Raw genomic sequence first — 18,869 nt, 5'->3', positions numbered from 1 at the left:
CTGCAATATGCTCTGCAGGGACTGTGAGCAAGTGGGGCCTGACCACACAGTCTGCACAGGGACAGGTCTCTGTTTGTATGTGGTATTGCATGTGAGTGATGATTATAGCCAGCAAGGAGGCAACACAGCTCCTGTGGTTCTCTTGGGAAAGGAGAGTGCCTTTCAATATCATCCTTTTCTTTCAGGCTCCAGGCTCAGGCCTCAACTACATCGTTCTGCTGACGTGCGCCGTCTGCTTTGTGACCTACTCAGTGGCTGCACTGATTGTACACAAACTGGACATGATTGACATTAACCGAGTTGGGGTGATTCCCTTCTGCGGGAAGAATGGGCTGTACAAATATGAGATCCTGGTGAAAACCGGCTGGGGCAGAGGATCAGGTTAGCTTATGGACTTCTGTGCTTGATTGCAAGAGTGACATCTGTGTAGTTCCCTTGAGATCTCCTCTCCACAGGGCCCAGAGCTGAGCAGCAGTCAGTTCAGGGCTTCCTCACAGCATTAAAATGTTGGGGTTTTTTTGTATGATGGTCAAGAACTGTGGAGAAAAGCATGCTGTTTCTTTTCTCTGAATCTTTCTCAGCAGCATGAAGGCAGAAAGCTTTGCTTTCTGGTCTGTGTTTGTAGCTAGAGCAGCCAGAAACAGAATTCCAGCCTTGGAAATACTGGGAGCTGGGATGTGGAAGCAATGGTGGATGTAGAATACCAGTGTGTCACTGCTAGAAATGTGTTCCCATTGATCTTAGTGTGACCAGTAATTTCACTGGAAGCAGCTTTGTTCTGAAGTCACCTGAAAGACCATCTAGGTTGAACAGGTGGACTAGGGAGCATCTGGCAACCTCTACCAGAGAAAAGTCAAAGAAAATAAGTCTTTTGACTGTTTAATGGGAAAAAAAATCCAGAGTAAACATTTCCTCCCATTAGAGTGTTAGCAAGTCAAGGAATTTCAGATCTGGTCCCTTCCAAATAGGAAGACCATGAGTATGCCAAGGTATGTGCACCAGGCCAATGTGGGCAGCTGCCCTCCAGGCTATGTGTAACACTCTGCCTGGGTGTGGGGTGGATGGTCAGTACATTCCTTCCTCCTCTGAAGGAGCCCCGGCATCTGGTACCGAGTCCTTGGCAGGAAGGCAGGGCTGGGAAGCAGATTGGGTGAACTTTTCTAACTGAACCCCATTAACCTTGCCAGGCACCACGGCACATGTGGGGATCGCGCTGTATGGTGTAGACAATAAAAGTGGTCACAGACACCTGGATGGAGAAAATGCATTCCACCGCAACAGCCTGGATGTGTTTCAGATCGCAACAGAGCGGAATCTGGGCAGCATCTGGCGCATCCGCATTTGGCATGACAACAAAGGTGAGATGGAAGTGGGCACATGGGGCAGGGCTGGGCCCTGCTCTGGCTGGTGCAAGGGCCAGGAAAGACCAGGAGTTTCTTTTGTTGCCCTCTTGGCTTTGCAGGCTGATGAAACGCATTTCTTTCTCCCATAACTTTTAGGACTCAGCCCTTCCTGGTACCTGCAGCACATCATTGTCCGGGACCTGCAGAGCAGCAAGAGTTACTTTTTCCTGGTGAATGACTGGTTGTCAGTGGAGAGTGAAGAGAATGATGGCATGGTGGAGAAGGAGGTTTATGCTGCCAGTAAGTGCTTAACTCCTAGGCGTGGGGCTGGGGTGGCTGGGCAGTGTGCCTGTGCCAATGGCAGCTGGCTCTCCTCTGCTGTGCTGCTGACCCTGAAACTCTCTCTCTTTGTGCTCAGGTGAGACAGAGCTGAGGAGCTTCTCCCGGATCTTCATAGCAGAGCTGCAGAGAGGTTTCTTTGAGAAGCATGTCTGGCTGTCCATGTGGGACCGCCCGCCTCGCAGCCGCTTCACCCGCGTCCAGAGAGCCACCTGCTGCTCCCTGCTCATCTTCCTCTTCCTCTGTGCCAATGCAGTGTGGTACGGCGTGGTGGGGAACGTACACCTCAGGTACGTTGTGCCCCTTGGTGCTCTGGCCAGTCCCCCACCTCCTCGGGGCTCCTCCTGTGCTTCCCATTACATAGGTCAGGACAGACCTTATATCTGCTGGAAATACGGGCCTTGCTTGTGGCCTTGAGTCTGCCCCCTTTCTGTTGCAAAGAATTTCGGATCAGTACTGAGGACCAAGCAGAGCCTGGTCAGCTTTCCTCCCTTCCCCTGTGTCATCTGTTAGAACAGACTATGCCCATTTCTTTCTCTGCACACTTGAAGTGCTCAGTTGTGCTCTTGTCTTGTTATCATGGCTGGCAATCCTGAGTCCTCCTTCTAACACCCATCTCTGATCTCTCTTGATTCTTTGCAGCAGTGGGGCTGTTTCCAACCTGATTCCTGTTAATGTGGACACAGTGGCTGTTGGTCTGGTGTCCAGTGTGGTGGTCTACCCTCTCTACTTGGTCATTCTATTTCTCTTCAGGATGGCTCGTGCCAAGGTAATGCAAATTAGTTGCAGGCTACACAAACAGTTGTGATGCCACCAGGTTTGCTTATCTGGGCCTGGACTCTGCCCTTTGTGGTGCATCACTGCTCCAACTGGTCGCTTCCCAGCTGACTGTACACTGCCCTGTACCCTTCCCAGAGCCTTGGACTTAGCAAGACTCCGTCTCCTTGTTAGACTGGGAGCAGCCATTCACCTTAGAGTGACAGATCACTGCCTGACACAACTGCTGTGTGATGCTGGATTCTTTCAGTGCCCAGGCAATTTCTAAAGGGTCAGATTCTAAAAGTTATTTGAGCATGTGGTGTTGATTTTGGTACATGATAGGTACCTGAATGCTACTGAAAGATACAACCCTTCGCTGCATTGGTAGAAGCCTGAGAGGTGCTCAGTCAAGCTTTTCTAATGAAATACCTGCCCTGGGTACAAACTCAGCTGTCAGAACAGAACTGTGGTTAGGCAGCTGTGGAAGGATTAGCTGGGGATTTAATGACTAGTTAGACACAATTAGCAGCTCCATTAAGTACTGCAGCCTGCTGCTCGGTGACTGATCAGCAGCAAATGTGTTTGATACTTTTTTTCCTATAAGCAGTCCTTGCTTTGCAGGACATTGCACACTTGGGACTTTTTATATAGGAAAGGCCAGATGCTGTTGGGTGGTGGCCAGTAGCATCTGGGAGGCAGGGAAGAACATGCTGGGCAGCCTTTTGTGCACAAATGTGGAGCTCCCCAGCTGAGTGGTGAGCAGCAAGAATGTGCTGAGCAGCAGAACTCCAGCCTGCAGTCACACCGTCACCTCCAACCCTTCCTGTTCCTCTCAAGCCTTCCTGTTCCTTGTAGGTCACCATCAACCACACCGCAACTCACTCAGACCAGCAGTCCTTGGAGATTGACAACTACCTGGACTCCTCAGTCCTCGACAGCTCCTTCCCCACCTTCCCTGGGCTCCGGGCAGAGGTAACCTGCTCCATACCTGAAAGCTGTACAGGCTGCATGGGTTTGTGGGCTCCTTGTACCAACACAGTGTGCATCCTCACTCTGTGTGAGAACTGAAGGTGCCACTGGCACCATCTCAGGAACCACTGACCAACACTGGTGGTAGGAGAGACCACAGCCCTTTGTCTCTCACCTGTATCTTTGCTCAGGCCAGTTACAGGCACTGAGCACAAGGTGTGCACTGCATATGAGAGCATGATTCCCCCAGAATGCCTGGGTATTACTCTACAGAAGCAGAACAGGGTCCAGGAGGTGTGAGCCCAGGGCTAGCAGTGGCTGGGGTTGCAGGCTTTCAGTGACCCCTGCTGAAGGAATGTTAGCAACCTGCTGTTGGAACCAGGCACCAGCAAGTTTCACATTCCTCAAGTGCCTTCTCTTCTTCCACAGGCCTTCTCTGAGCAAACCAAAACAGATCTCTTTTTGGAGGACTCCAAAAGGTAAGTGGGCTTCTGGGGTCAGAGCAAGTAGGAATTTAGTGTTGTTTTCTGCTTTGAGTTTCCCACATATTATTTCTTCCTTTCCAGTGCCACAGGCTTGCAAATGTGAAACACAGTGCTTCACAGCTTACATACTGTTCTGGGGGGGAAAATAGGGGGCCATCAAAGACCATCAAAGTTGCCTGCAGGCAGTGGAGCTCTGATGGCTTGTTTTATAAGAGCTGGTAACTCCTTGTTGCCAGAGGGTGGAATATAATATCCATCACCATCTTTGTTATGAACAGTTACCCAAAGCGCTCTGCAGGTCTCAGTGCAGCTACATGCTGGTACACTGTGGTGTTTCCACTTCCAGACAAGCCTACACACTAACACAGTTTCCTTTCTCATGCTTCCCATTCTTCATGCACACAATTGTACTCACTCCTCTGTTCTCCTGCAGCCTCGTGCGGTGGCCCTCCAGCGAGGCCCTACTCAGCTGGCCAGACCTCCTCAGTGACCCCTCCATCATGGGCAACACCATTCAGAAGCTGAAGCGAGGCCGGACCAGCCGTCACCTTGGACTCGAGGCCCCTCTTGCAGCTGAGGAGGACAACTTGTCACTTGGCGTTCACCAGGGACAGCCCAGATACTTCTCTGCCTCAGGTGTGTAGCATTACTCTGTGCCAGGGTTTGAATGCCACGAGGAGGTGCAGGAGGGACAGTTCAGTCCTTAGGAATCCTGGCTCAGGTTTGGAGAAGTCAGAATAACAAAATAAATTGGCTGCAATTTGCAGGGCAGAAAAGGAGGGTTATGTTTTCTGGGGAAATGGGATTTCAGTCTGGGGAAGCAGAAATCGTGACATGGGTCAGTTTGAAGTGAGTGGGAGCAATGAGAGGTTCCCCTGGGTTGTGAATGTTACAAGCAAGCAGCACTTCTTCACTGGCTGCAAGGCCACTGTGTGTCTCAAAACCTGTGTAAGTGTCTGAAAAAGAAGAACTTGGCCCTCTTGTACCAGATATGTCATGTCAGATTTCACAGACACACTGGGGATAGACAGGAGCTAGAAGCCCAGGAGGAAGGGCGGGCTGGCCCCCTGGGGGAGAAGGGCCCCTCTACTGTATATTCGCTGCCTCCATGAGTGTGGGTGAGCTCAAGTGATGCAGAACCATCTCAGTGTGTGGGACTGCATACTGTTCTATTCTCAATGCTCTTTGCTCTGTTTCCCCAGATGAGGATCTGATAAGGCAAATACTGGCAGATGGAGCTAGTGGCATCTCACACTCGCAGGACCTAGGACCGTACATGAGGGCTGAAACAGATCTGATCTCTGGCCTGTAAGTACTGGGGAGTAGAGTCCCTCCAACAGGGTAGGCAGTTTTTATTCCTGGTCCAGGGCCGCTGTTCTGGTAACAGCCTGCTTACAGCAGAGCCAGCACCAGCTGGGGCAGAGCCTGCACTGCTAACCAGTGCATCCCCTTTGCCTTGGCAGCTCCAGTGTGTTTGGGGAGAAGGTAGAGACTGTCATGATGCAGAAGCTGAATGACAAAGGCCAGAGCATGGCAGCCCCTCCCAGGGAAGTGAGCAGATCGGCGAAGTCGACATGGACAGGTATCAGAGCTGCATGGCTGTGCATGATGGTGCAGGGATGGTGGGCATGGGCAGGGGTCTTTGCACATGGCAGCAGTTGGGAGGGATGAGCAGGTAATTAGCAAAGGAGCCTTATGAGAGGCTGCTCTGAAGCTTGGGTTGTACTTGCTGTTTCCTGCCTGAGTCTGAGCAGACCCCAGAACACCATTTGTTTTGTCATATATCTCATAACATGCACCCTAGAGAAGCTCAGCTTGATGCTTCTCCAATTACTCTGCTCTCTGCAGCCCTCTGCAGACATCAGTTCATTCATTCTGCATAAGGATGGAGAGTGAGAGTCTCTGTACATAACCAGAGGGGAAAGAGAAGCAAATGCCAATGAAAGTTCAAACCAACTAACAAAGCAAAGCAGAGGAGAAGAGATGCTTCCTTCTGGGTCATGCAGCACAACAGCCAGCCAGAGAGTGTTGCACAATGCAGCAGACAAGCTGTCAAGCCCTGTGAAGAGCTGGGTGCCCTGTGCAGACCCTGCAGAGAAGCTGTGTCAATTCCCATATTGTGAGCTCTTGGCTTCCTGAGGCACGGCCTCTCTAGGGCAGGCTGCAGCACAGAAAATTGGACACAGCAGCGGTTCTCCTGGGTCTGTTAAAATCCATCAGTTCATCATGCTTGATGAATGGCTGCTCTATCTTTAAGCCAGCAATGGTTTGCATGGGTGGATGAAAGCAGCTGTGCCCGAGCAAGCCCCAAGGCTGAGTAGCTCAGCAGTTTGAAGGCCAGCCACTGTGACAGATCTGTGTGGCTTTTCACGGGTCTTGACAGCATCACTTCCAGCCAGGCTGGGCATGCCTAAATTCCTGGGGCCCTGATGGAAAGTGTGGAGCTGATCCCTCTGCCCAAGTCAGGATCCCATCTCCTTCTCATGCCCTTCCTGCTACCTGCAGGTAGGGGGCTGCTGTTCAGAGGCTGGCTGTGTTTCAATGTGCTGTCCTTGTTCCTGCTGAGGGGGTGATGCCTTGGATGATCTCTCCAAATTCACCTGGGACTAGTGGCAAGCTCTCTGGGATGCGCTCATGTGCTTCCTGTGCCCGCTGGGATCCTTTTGCAGTGACATTTACTCCTGTTTTCTCTCTTTCCAGTTGCAGACCAAACATTCAGGAAGCGCCTGCTGCCATTCTGGTGTTCCTATCTGGCTCATGGTATCAGTTTCTTCCTCTTTGCCACCTCCACGGGGGTCTCCGTGTGGATCGGGGTGGGCTTTTCCTCCAGCGTTGCCCTCATGTGGCTTATCTCAGGGATATTCAGCTTTCTGGCGTCCTTCTTGGTCTGGGAGCCCCTGAAGGTAAGGAAATCAGAAGGACTACACAAGCATGTGTCTGTACAGGTGCGTGTGTTAGCCATCTTGTCCAGTTACTAATCAAGTTGCATCAGACACTAATTGGACTGAAAGCTCTTCAGGGGCAAGGGGGTAGACATGATAGCAGTACTAATGGCAGGCAGGGCTGGTGGCAGTTTGTCTGGGGTAGTCCAGCTGCTCCAAGGCACTGCCCGCTGTCTGTGGCTGTTCTGGAAGGCAAACAGGAGCTGCTGCACACAGTGGTTCTGGTGGCATGACTTGCTCTGCAGGCTCTGACACTTCTGCTGTCCCCAGGTCCTGCTGGAAGCTCTCTATTTCTCACTGGTTGCCAAGCGCTTGCACCCAGAGGAAGACGATACCTTGGTGGAGCATCCATTTGTTGAGCATGTGTCTGAGAAGATCAGCAAAGTCCGACCCCCACAAGGGTTTGCCCTTTTCCAGGCCAAGGAGGAAGCAAGGAAGGTCAAACTGCTGCACAGGATGCTGAAGGTAAGACATGTTCCTTCTGCCTAGGGCAGAAGCAGAGTGCTGGCTCCAGCAGTTGAAATACATCCTTGTTTGAGTTCTCCCAATCCAACTGTGGTCTCAGATAATAGACACATCTCAAGTCTCAGCCTCAGTTTTCCCACCTGTAGAAGACAGAGTGACATTAATCTTCTGTGTGAAGCTCTGAGAGCTGAGATGTCTGAGGAGCAGGGACTTTAAGGTGGTGGCTGTACATCTTTGGTTTGATATGTTTGGGTAGTTTTGGTTAGAGGGCAAAGTTTGCAGCACCAAACAAGAAAACTCATTAACAGTGTCTTGTGAAACAGAAGAAATCCCCACCTAGGAGCAGAAGTTTCAATTTCTTTGTAGATTGTTCATTACTTCTCCACACTAGAGGTGGGAATACACAGCTGCTGTAGGGTTGTCAAGTTATTTTGAACTGGATGGTGTTTCTTTAAAGGATGGAAACTCCCTTAACTGGTTTTACAAAGCAAACTTCCAGCTATAGGAGCTGCTATGGGGAGGTTGTGCAATGCGTATCGACTGAGACATGTGGTGCTGGGTTGGCCACTTCGAGGAAAGGAAAAGAAAAAAAAGAAGGATTATTGTTATGTGTTTGTGGTCTGGATTTCATTTTAATTTGCTTCCCATGTGGAAAAAGAAAGACTTGGGGTTCTGATCCTGCTTCATGCCAGCCGGCAATCAGTGGACAGCGTTAATTTGCTGCAGGACCGGGATTGGGACCAGATCCCACCCTGTTACTGGCTACAATCCCTTTCTATTCTCTGCTTCCAGAATTTCCTCATCTACATGATGTTCTTGCTGGTGATCCTGCTCACCAACTATGGAGATGCCACCCGCAACAGCAGGGCCTTCCTTCTGCAGAGCTCCATCAAGCAGCAGCTGGGTAGCAGTGAATTCCTCCGCATCAAGAGGTAACTGTGGGCACTGAGGGGAAATGGGATATTACTTGAAGTCAGATAAACTCACACACGGGCACAGAGTAGCAGTGAGCAGGTCCCTTCCTTTCCCCATGGTTCTACTTTCTCACTTCTGGAGGGCAGAGGGAACTGTGGGGATTGAGAGCTTTAACATATTGGAACTTCAAATACTTCTGCTGTGTGAGTTACAGGTGTTGGTCTTTCTGTATCTGGTCAAAAGGACACAAGTTTGCTCTGTCTACAGAATCTACAACTTAAAATAAGGTTTAGTCCTAAACATGGTCATGAGAACCAAAAATAACATCTCTCAGAAATGCAGTCTTTGCTCTGCACATATGGTTTAACTAGGCTAAAATTTCCCAGCTGTGTTTCCACACTGCAGTAAACTCCAGCAGTTCAGAACGACACTGGGGCAGCTGCCTGGGATTAACCATGTCTTTAAGCCCTTCTCACTACTGATCTTGGTTCTCCTGTGCCAACAGCCTTGGTTTGTCCCTGTCACACAAAGTCACAGAAGTTTTGATTCATTGCAGCCTGAACTGGGAATGATTCCATTGAACTCAGAGGGAGAACAGATCCATTCACCTTTAGGTCTTGCCCATCAAATAACAGTCCCCCTTGCCCCACACCAGCAGAGCTCACAGTGGGTGGAAATCACATCCCTGCCTGCTGACAAAGCTGGGAGGAGGGCAGCCCATGTTACTACCCTAAATGCAGTCCCTTCCCTCCAGGTGAAATTTGTATGACCAGATCCTTGGTGAGACATGCAGAGAGTCTGCCCTAGCAGAGCTGCCCCAGGAGTTTTGCCGCTCACACCTTTTCCCTCTTACAGATCAGATCAGTTTTGGGTCTGGATGTCGCAGGTGTTCCTTCCTTACCTCTACAACAACCAGTCGGGTCAAGAGAGCTACAGCACCACACTGGGGGTGGCCCGGCTGCGCCAGCTCCGGCTGCAGGAAGGTACAGGACAATGGCCCAGGGCTTCACTGTCACCTGCTGGGAGGTGGTACCCTGCACTGTTTGTCTGTATTGGGATGCTGATGGGGTGGTGATGTTGGTCTTGTTTCAGCTGAGTGCCAGCTCACTGCCCAGGATGTTCTCCATGGGCTGGGCACAGTTGCCAGGAAGAGCTGCATCAACTCACACAGCTTCTCTACTGCTGACTATGCAGCTGGTTGGGAACGGGCAGCTGGGAACGTGACAGCTGTGTGGTCCTACTCACCACCTGATCTAACAGGGTAAGGAACTGCACCTGCAGCCAAAGCTCTGCCCTATGTCCTAAAGGCATGTGAACTTCCCAGTTGATCTGGTGCCCTGGGTGGTTGCTGGGGGCTGTTCTGTCTCAGTCTCCAGCCCTCATTACGTGCTTCCTCTTCCTCTGCAGGGTCTGGTACTGGGGTTACATCTCTTTCTATGATAGCGGTGGTTACATCCAGGAGCTGGGGACTTCACTGGAGGAAGGCAGGGCTCAGCTGAATTACCTTCAGCAGCACACCTGGATCGACAACATGTAAGTGTGGCAGGGGCAAGGGAAACTTTTTCTGTCACCTGGATTTTTAAGGGGCACCACTGAGGCCATCACCAATGGGCAGGAAGTCTAAGATCCTACAAAAATGATGGCTGAGGTTGTTGTCCCTGTGTTGTCCCAGGGCCTTGAACTGTTCTTACCTCCCCAGGAGCCGGGTGGTCTTTGTGGAGCTGATGCAGTACAACCCCAGTGTGGACCTGCACGCTGCCATCACCCTCCAGTTGGAGTTCCTGGGAGCAGGCCAGGCTGTCACCACTGTCACCATCAGCCCCTTCCCATTGCTGAGGCTCAGCAGTGGTGTCACGCTGCAGCTTCTCATGATGGTGAGTGTGGCACTTCCCTTTTGGTCACTGCACAGAGGTACTCGGGTGGATCAGACTAAACCTCCTGCTGACTGGGCCAGGGCTAAGTGCAAGCAGAGCCATCTTCCCCTAGGCTTTGCCACAGGTGCATTGGATGTGGTCTGGGGAGCTTTGCTGCTATGACAAGAAGGAGGAGGACAGAGTGATTGAGAGGAAGGCATGGGGAGACTTGCAGAAGTGCACTGCAGGTGTAGGATTGCAGAACTCAGCTTAGTACATGGGGTTTTTACTGTTCTAGGGTGCTGTGAGGTCTCCTGGTACAGCCCAGTATTGACTTCTCCTTCTACGTTAACCTCTCCATTCTTCCCCCAGGTCTTCCTCATGATGTTTGTGGTCTACTTTGTGGTGTCTGAGTCACTTTCCATCAAGAAAGAAGGCAGGGTCTACTTCACCCTGTGGGGCAACTATGGCCAGTGGGTCTTCATCCTCCTCACCACCTGCACAGTGGTGGTGCACCTCAGCCAAGCCACCCTGGCTGACCAGCAGTGGCTCAAGTACCTCAACAACCGCAAGGTCTTCACCAACTTCTACCAGGTGGCCTTTCTCAACACGGTCTTCAGCACCTTGGCTGCCTCCCTCCTCTTCCTCCTGATCGTGCAGGTATGGGAAGGGCTGGGTGGATGCAGGATATGGTCAGAGATACGTGCTTTGTTCATGTGCCAGGTTGTCATCTCTGTGCAGTCCAGAAGTAAAAGCGTGCACATGACAGGACTTCTTCGCATTGGAGGTCTGCATGTGCAGCCTGAGAGCAAGCAGTGCTGCAGTGCCCCTTCCTCTGCCAGGGCAAAGGAAACAAGGAAGAGGCTGTGCTGTGCTCGGCAGATCACCTGAGCCTGTTATGACACACTCTTCTCTCTTGGTCCTAGGCTGCCCAGCAGCTGCGCTTTGTCAGGCAGTGGTCTGTGTTTGGGAAGACGTTTCAGAAGTCCATGAAGGAGCTGACTGCAGCAGGGCTGGCTTTTGTGGTCCTTATCCTGGCATACGCACAGCTTGGCTTCCTGGTAACTGCCTGCATTCCTTGTCTTGTCTTGCAGAGGTGCTGGTTGGGAGTGAGACCCAGGGTTGTGTGACTCCCTTGTCCCTCGCTGTGTTACAGCTGTCAGCAGATCTCAGCTGGCTCCCAACACAGTCAGGGCCCAGCCAAGTGCTCAGGGACATGGTGGCTTTGACCATGCAATGTCTGTGGCCAGTCCCTGTCACGGCTGATTGAGGAGCTGCACAGGGCTCATGCTTTTGCAAGATGAGGTAGTGAGTGTCAAGAGACATTATACCATCAATGGATCCCTTTTCATCATATCTCCACTGTCCCTTTTGCAGCTTTTCTCTTCCTCTTCGGAGTCCTTCCGCAGCGTTGGCAGCAGCCTCCTGCTGCTCATTGCTATGGTGCGGGGCAGTGTGAGCCTTTACCCCTTCCCACCTGACTCTTCTGGCCTCTACTACCTGTTCTGCACCAGCTATATCATCCTGGAGGTGTGGATCGTGCTGAGGCTGTTCACCGTGGTGCTTGTCTACAGCTACAGGGAGATGCACTTTGAGCTGTACCGTCCTGCCTTCGAGCCCCAGGACTATGAGATGGTGGAGCTCTTTGTGCGCAGGCTGAAAATGTGGATGGGCTTCAGCAAAGCCAAGGAGGTGAGTGCAGCGTGGGAGAAGGGGTCGAGTAGCACATCATTAGCTCCAGACTTGTACAGAGAAACATCCACTGACTCGGGCCGCTTCCAGCTACAGTTGACAGTTGGATGCCTCAGCCTCTCTGACAGCGGTAGATCTTGGAGGACAGGAGCTGGTTTAGTGTCAGGGCACTGCAGGGATGTAGGCTGCCAGTTCCCTGCATTCCAGGTGATGTTATTTGAGATCTGTCCCCAGGTCTGAGCTGTAGCCTAGCCTACCAGGAAGGGCTGATAGCAGCACTGGGGCTGTTTGATGCAGGCACAGCATTCCCACTTGGCAGCTCCTGAAATAGCTCTGAGTCCCCTGTCTTCTTCTTCCAGTTCCGCCACAAGGTGAGGTTTGAAGGCATGGAGCCGCTTCCATCCCGGGACTCCAGTGACTCCAAGTCCATCCGGGGCCCCACTCCCAGTGCCGCCTCTGACAGCTCCAGGGCCTCCACCTCCTCCAGCCAGCTGGATGGGCTGAGCCTCGTGCTGAGCACCCGGGACAGCTTGGAAGTAGATGCCGACCTCCAGCGGCTCCTTTCCCTCTTTGAGATGCTGCTAGCCCAATTTGACCGGGTCAACCAGGTGACGGAGGACGTGTACCGCATCGAGCACCAGCTGCAGGGCTCCCAGAGCCGCCGCTCCAGGAGGAGGCACTCTCTGGTGCCAGAGGATGCTTTGAGCAGGTACTGTGCGGGCAGTACAGAGCGGGGACCCTCACCTGAGACATCCTCCACCACGGACCCGCAGCTCCCACTGTCCCCCCACTCTCCTGGCAGCAGGAGCTCTGTGCCCAGCCGCCTCATCCGTGCCAATAGAGGCATCAGCGTGGCGGCTTCCGTGCTCCCCCCGCACAAAGCACACTCCGCTCTGGCTCCGGTTGTGAAGAAGAAGCGGCCCCTCCGAGCCAAGAATAGGGTCCATCCCACTGTCAAGTAGCCGTGCTGGGCATTGTGGGGAGCAGTGCCCCTTGGAGGGCAGAGAAGAGGGGTTTGTGAAGGCGGGCTGTGCCTGCCGGGCAGGCCTGGAGCCTGGTGAGCTGCCTGCGGCGGCTGTGCTGCCGGTGTATAGGGCTGCTGCTTGCCTGCAGTGGGGCTGGTGCAGCCCCCAGACCTCCACGCTGTGCTGACTTCCTCACCGGTGGTTTCCAGTTCACTGGAAGAGGCTGAGCCTTCCCTCGTGGACGGCTGGGGAAGGTTGCACAGGTTGGGGTCAGCGTGCAGATAATACCGGTTACAGTAAGGCAGTATTAATAAGTAAGTTGTCTCTCTTTTTGTTAAATGGCCCCATCTGCAAATGGCTGTCACAAGGACACTTTATTGGGGACTGGGGTAGGGTGAGTGGGCCAAGGCTGCCCCCCCCCATTCCTGCTGGCTGTGCCGGGGGAAATGGGGAGAGCTGAGCCCTGCTCTTCAAGGTCTGACTTTGGATTTTGCCGACCAGACACACTGTGGAGGAAAGCTACAGGTTTCAAGAAGATATTTAATCTTTTTTGTTGTTGTTGTTTTTTGTTTTTGTTTTTTTTTTTGCCGTTTTTCAAAGCATAAATATCTATAGATATAGACAAAGCGATATCTACACCCAGATCAGTTAATTTCCAGTATTGGTTCCTTTTATCCTCCAGAAATTGGTATTATTTGTATTTAAAAAAAAAACAACAACCCAATATTTAAACCCATTGACATTGCAAGCTGCAGTGAGCTGCCCTGCCCGCTGTCCCAGGTGCAGTGCAGATACCCGGGGCTGCATTGGCTGTGTCCAAGCAGGGGGTGCCACCGTGCTGGCTTCGCTGCGGCCCCCCCCCCCCATCCCATACAGAGACCCCCCGTGGTGTGTGTGCATGCTGCTGGCTGCTTGGCTTTTCTAACCCAAGGAATGTATTGACCCTAAGTAAGTCTATGTTATTTCTCTTTTTTGGTTTACTTTTGTTCTTATGTACTGCCCAGCACTTTAAACGATGCTTTCCTCAGCTAACGACGACACAACGCGATCTAACAAGAACGGGATAATATATCAATATAAAAGCAGTATTGTTTGTTTAAATCATAAATTGAAATGAGAATGCGATGAGAAAGTGAATGCAGCCCCCCAGCTGCGCCGTTACCTCCCCACATCTTCATGATGAGAAGCACAAATGCATTGGGGGAGAGAGACACGATCCCAGCCCCCCCACGGCAGCTGCTCCAGGGTCTGCGTTCACTTTGTCATCATCATTTCACATTATGGAGACTGTAAGTAATTTATATGGTGTTTCCTTGTCGGTTTCTCTCTTTTTTTTTTTTAAATGTATATATTTTTGTATGTTTGCTATATTTTCATAGCATCGGTTAACGTGTTTGAAACATGTAGATAGGAGACAGAATACTATTGTCAGAGTTATTTAAAGGATGTATTAAGTGCTTCTTTCTGGGAATGTCCCGTGTATATAAAGGTTTGGGTGTCCGTGTGCGTGCGGTGCGTGTGCTCTCCAGGTGGGGCAGTCCCTGCAGGCAGAGCAGACCATGGTGGGGAACCTTTGGAAAGGTCTGAGGGCTGAAGGTGAGATCAGAGCCCCAGGGTGTTGCAAAGCCCCCCCAGGCACTTGTGCAGTGCTGGGGTAGAGATGTTCAGAGAGCTCCTTCCCCTGGGTGCTCTGTGTACTGAGGGCTTTGGGACTGGTGCAAATTGCATTTGAAAAACTCGGTTGCTCGTAGGACAGAGGCTGTAGAATGTTGCAGAAGGCTGCAGATAGAAAGGCAAAAAACAAACGTGTGGAGCCTGAGAGTTGAGATGGAAGTTGGTCTGTTGGTCTCCTTGAAGGTTGGTGAGAGCAGATTTCAGAGCAGGAAGGTAGAGCGCAGAGTGGAGGAAACTGTTTTTAGTAATTGAAAGCTTTCCTAAAGGGATAGAAGAGGTGGGCTGAAGTGGGCACAGCAGAACTAGGGCACCTGGTCTCTGTCTGGCTACAGGCCCCAGTTCTCAGCTGCATCCCCAGCACTACGTGGGGTGGGACAGGCAGGGGCGGCAGCCAGAGGGACTGTTAGGGAGGAGAGCGAACCAAGCAGGTCTTGGAAATCTCTTGCATTGTCAAGAGCCAAATGAAGGGGTATCCCAGGAATCACAGTAGAGGACTCAGCCCCTTCCCAACAGCATGGTTTGATATGTTCCAAAACATAAAGTTGTTAATAAGAGAGAGAGAGGGGCAGTGGTGAGCAGGGACCCACGTGTTCAGAATGGCCTTGAAATAAGCTACAGTGCAGGTGGGACAAGGATGCTCCCCAGTGAGGCACTGGGACTTCCTGTTCCCCTGTGGCTGTTTCTTACCCCATTTGCTTTGTTTGTGTGAGTGATTGTGATATGATGCGCGTGACTTACCAAGTGCTTCTTCTAATCGAAGAGGAGCAGAAACAGGCTAGGACAACTGCCCTACTTCTCACCTTCATTTGAAGTACGGAGAGCAGCTCTGGAACCCACACAGTTGTTTCTTGATAAGCCAGACACCTCACTGAGGGCCTGCGTGCTCGGCGGGCACCACAGACAGCTTCCAAGCAATCACAGTTCTCAGTGCAGCATTTATTTGAACAAACTATAGCAACGCTCACAGAGTTCCTTCAATGTCACAGCTGAGGTACCACGTAGACACACACTTTGCTGCAGGCAGTTAAGCATGGCGCTATACTGGCAGCAGCAACGGACCTGACGTACAGCCCTAAACCCATAAGTACTCCTGAATGTATATTTCTGTGTTTGTAGTCACACCAAGAGATGGTTTCTTATTTATTAAGTCTCTTTAAAGATGCAACAGTATCAAGCTGCTTCGATTTAAAAAAGAAAACCACAAAAACACAAAAACTATCCACTAGTTTAAAAGGGAGCGGGAGGGACCTCTATATAAATGCTTTTATTTTTGTTGTTAAAAACAGATGATTGTGACCAATAGGCCAATTGTTACCATCTGGTCAGCATTTACTGCAAAGAAAAATACCGTATTTTGTAACTGTGGGGATGTTGCTTTAAAAATGACAAGGTCAAATAAAAGCTGACTGCTACAGACTGGCTCCGTTGCTTTTGTTGTTGCTTTCTCAGCCCCACAGCTGCACAGTGACCCACACATTGCTACTGGGAAGGGCTCAGGAAAGGCCCAGGGGGGCCCATGGTGCTCATTAGAGCCCATCCCCTCCAATCCCAGCCTTGATCCTTTTGACTGTGCTCAGAATGTCACTGACATCTGCAAATACAAGACACTGTGCTCAGCCAGCCTGTAAGGGAAGCTTCGGTCTGTAATTAACTACAACAGCTCGTTACTGAAGGGTCGGCAGCCAATACAAAGTGCCTGCAACGTTATTATCTGAGACTTCCCCAGGCCAGCAAAAAACCCACTGACCATACAAATACTTTATTTCCTTTAGGATTTACGTATAAACACTCAAAACACAACATACACTTAGAGTTCCCAAACAGCCCTGCATCAGTTAGTAGAGTTGCTTTTGCTCCCTTGGCAGTCACTCTGCAGCTCTGTGTGCTGATTGCACTGCATTTAGCTCCACTGCAAGGGCTCCATAATTGCTGTTATCAAAAAGCCACGCTTCCCATTTACTCACGAAGCGGGAGATAAAGTACTCACAGTACAGTCCAGCTTACATGGCATCTTCCAGTTCGGTAGTGTAGTGTCTGATAAGCATCTCAGCACAAGATGGGCTACATAATCCCAATCCACCTGTACACACTTGCACTGAGAGGACCACTGGTTAACTACAACAGCTGAGGGCCCAGGAGGAGATACTGTCCTCACGTGTTAGTGCAATGGGCAAAACTCCTTCAGAAATGATGCCACCAGGACAAGCCAGCAGTCTTTCAAAAAGGGTTTTCCTTGGTGTATAGGGAGGGACAAGACTCACCCTCAGCACTACTGCAATTAGTGGAAATCCTGCACTTGAACCCAGAAACTGCACCTGGTCTCAGACTAAGTCCTCACAGTCGGTCCCAGTGAGTCAGAGCAGTTCATCACCTGTGGTCCATGTCTCAGCGCTTTGCCATTCTGCTGCTCCACTGAGTGGCTCCCACCTCCCTGCTTTGCAGGCAGCAAAAAGGGCTCACTGACTCAAGGAGATTGTCCTTGGGAATTTAAGCAGTATATCTTGCAGATCACTTGTGAACCTGGATCAACCCTTACCAGAACTGGCAGCAGAGGAAGCCTCACAGTTGGTAGAGTTCAAGTGCTGGGGCACACTGGAAAGGAGCAGAGATTCTGGGTTGCTTAGAAACAATGGCTGGAGCTTCTGTACTTCATATTTAACTCCCAATAAAGGTGGCAAAATTTCCCCAACTCTTGCAACTTCTGCCTATGTGATCAAGTGCAGAGTACGAGACTTCCTCTGCCCCCAGCAGACAACGGTGCTGAGGGAGCCCAGAAGAAGTTCCCTTAAAAGATGGAAGCTTTAGAGTAGCTCAAACCAAATAAAAAACAAAGCACATGGAGCTGGTTCTCTCTTGGAGCATATGTTGGGGATACACGGTGTTTTCATCAGACAGCAGTGGCGGGCTGAGACAGCAAAACACGTTCAATCCTCCTGGTAAGGTTCAGTGCTGTGTCCATGTGAAAGCAGCACAGTCACACTGCGTTTGCCAAACCTTTCTCCTCTATGCCCATGCAGCTGTATGGAGCCAGCATGCAGGTATAACACATTCACTGCCTTGTCCATCCCAGAACAGACACATCAACCCACAGGAGCCTACACAAACTCGGTGAAGTCATCCACTGAGGAGATGAGCCGCTTCCTCTGGCCAGTCTCATAGGCTGGCGGTGGGTCCTGAGCCATCTGGGGAGAGGGCTTTGCTGGAGCAGATGGGTGCATCTGTAGGGGAAGGCCGGGAGTTTGGTACTGGGTTTCTTCACGCAGCTGAAAGCCAAATGAGAATAGATGAGCTCTACGTTCTCTGCAACTTTTCACCCTCGCCCTTTGGCCAGAGCAGAACATGTTACTCAGTACAGCTTTTCTTATGTTACCCACTGCAGTGCTGAGCACAAGCAGATCTGTCTTCATACATCAGGGTCCCCAGTGCAGTTGCTGCAAGGGGAGCTGTTTGGAAGCTCACAAGTCCAGACCTATTTCACTACTCTTCTTGTTCCCACAAGAGTTGGATTCTAACCTTCATACACACTTTATCCCTCTTATCTGTCAAGTTCTGATAGCTGATTTTATTTGCCTTATTGGCAACAATGCTTTTTAAGGCAGAGATTGGTTTTCAGTATCTCAACAGACATCTTCACTCACCCGGTGCCTCAGCCGCTTGATGTGCCGCAGCCGAGCGATCCATTTGGATGGGTAGGTGTCAGTAGGGTTGGATCGACTGTGGTGGACCTGGGAAGCCATCTAATTTGGGAAGAGTGGGGAGAAGCAGGGAGAGAGAGGATGCACATTAACATAACCACAGCAATAAAATTAATAGAATGTTTCAGTCCAGTCTGACAGCAGCTGAAATACAGCTCTAACTGTTCATACAATAACTGATTCAAAGGTTGACAGAAATAACTGAGGCAGAAAGCTGACTTGCTTTAGCAAGTCCTTCTTGTCTCCTTTCTATCTGGTGAGGAACCAAGCTGCCAGATGAAAGACTGCAGGTCCCAGGGAGCTGAGGGTACTCACATTAGCATGCAGGGCCATCTGACGGGCGACAAATGGCAGGTTCTTGTCAGAGATGATCTTAGCAACACTCGTGTCTACAAGGCCCTCCATGTCTTCATTGTAAAGGTAAAACAAAAACTCTTGTCAGACAGTTAAGAGAAAAGAGGAAGACTAAAAGTTGCCACTGACTAAATGGACAAGCAACAAAAACTTGAAGGACGGCATCACAGAACATCAGAAGTTCTTTCTCTTGGAAGCATTTACTTTTGGAATGCAAAAACATGGCAAAGTGATGTCAATTATTGCACCAGCAATAAAGGAAAGACTGCAAGAAATGCTGGGGGGATTCCTACCTTTTCGACACTGCAGCGTGACCAGGTTGCAGTCATAGTCAAGTGGTGTTATGATTACATGCACAAAATTGAACTGACCCTAATGGGAAAACAATATAACAAACACATGTTACTGGCAGCCATCAT

At 50.7% G+C, this 18,869-nt stretch overlaps 2 protein-coding genes across 9 annotated transcripts in view; one reads left to right on the top strand and one right to left on the bottom strand.

Annotated features, from left to right (window-relative positions):
- The window catches only part of PKD1 (polycystin 1, transient receptor potential channel interacting), an 81,253-nt gene extending 65,438 nt beyond the window's left edge, over positions 1-15,815 (top strand). For both annotated transcript variants that reach the window (XM_015876593.2, XM_015876592.2), the window contains exons 26-46: positions 186-381; positions 1,188-1,358; positions 1,500-1,643; positions 1,762-1,972; positions 2,325-2,451; positions 3,297-3,413; positions 3,840-3,889; positions 4,329-4,531; positions 5,098-5,203; positions 5,359-5,477; positions 6,596-6,798; positions 7,108-7,302; positions 8,095-8,234; positions 9,073-9,200; positions 9,310-9,478; positions 9,625-9,750; positions 9,917-10,091; positions 10,443-10,730; positions 10,997-11,131; positions 11,448-11,762; positions 12,122-15,815. In XM_015876593.2, coding sequence (XP_015732079.1) covers positions 186-381; positions 1,188-1,358; positions 1,500-1,643; positions 1,762-1,972; positions 2,325-2,451; positions 3,297-3,413; positions 3,840-3,889; positions 4,329-4,531; positions 5,098-5,203; positions 5,359-5,477; positions 6,596-6,798; positions 7,108-7,302; positions 8,095-8,234; positions 9,073-9,200; positions 9,310-9,478; positions 9,625-9,750; positions 9,917-10,091; positions 10,443-10,730; positions 10,997-11,131; positions 11,448-11,762; positions 12,122-12,724 — 3,921 coding nt within the window. In that variant the 3' untranslated portion in view covers positions 12,725-15,815. The remainder of the gene's footprint in view (positions 1-185; positions 382-1,187; positions 1,359-1,499; positions 1,644-1,761; positions 1,973-2,324; positions 2,452-3,296; positions 3,414-3,839; positions 3,890-4,328; positions 4,532-5,097; positions 5,204-5,358; positions 5,478-6,595; positions 6,799-7,107; positions 7,303-8,094; positions 8,235-9,072; positions 9,201-9,309; positions 9,479-9,624; positions 9,751-9,916; positions 10,092-10,442; positions 10,731-10,996; positions 11,132-11,447; positions 11,763-12,121) is intronic.
- Positions 14,056-18,869, bottom strand: part of TSC2 (TSC complex subunit 2) — a 31,745-nt gene continuing 26,931 nt past the window's right edge. For all 7 annotated transcript variants that reach the window (XM_015876601.2, XM_015876594.2, XM_015876597.2 and 4 more), the window contains 4 exons: positions 18,744-18,822; positions 18,412-18,503; positions 18,040-18,138; positions 14,056-17,664 (listed from right to left, as the gene is read on the bottom strand). In XM_015876601.2, the coding sequence (XP_015732087.1) occupies positions 17,497-17,664; positions 18,040-18,138; positions 18,412-18,503; positions 18,744-18,822 (438 nt within the window). In that variant the 3' untranslated portion in view covers positions 14,056-17,496. The remainder of the gene's footprint in view (positions 17,665-18,039; positions 18,139-18,411; positions 18,504-18,743; positions 18,823-18,869) is intronic.

The sequence above is a fragment of the Coturnix japonica genome, chromosome 14 (genome assembly GCF_001577835.2).
Source record: "Coturnix japonica isolate 7356 chromosome 14, Coturnix japonica 2.1, whole genome shotgun sequence".
In the NCBI taxonomy this organism is placed as follows: Eukaryota; Metazoa; Chordata; class Aves; order Galliformes; family Phasianidae; genus Coturnix; species Coturnix japonica.
Note: the sequence above shows the minus strand (reverse complement) of the source record. Positions and strands in the feature narration are given on the sequence as shown.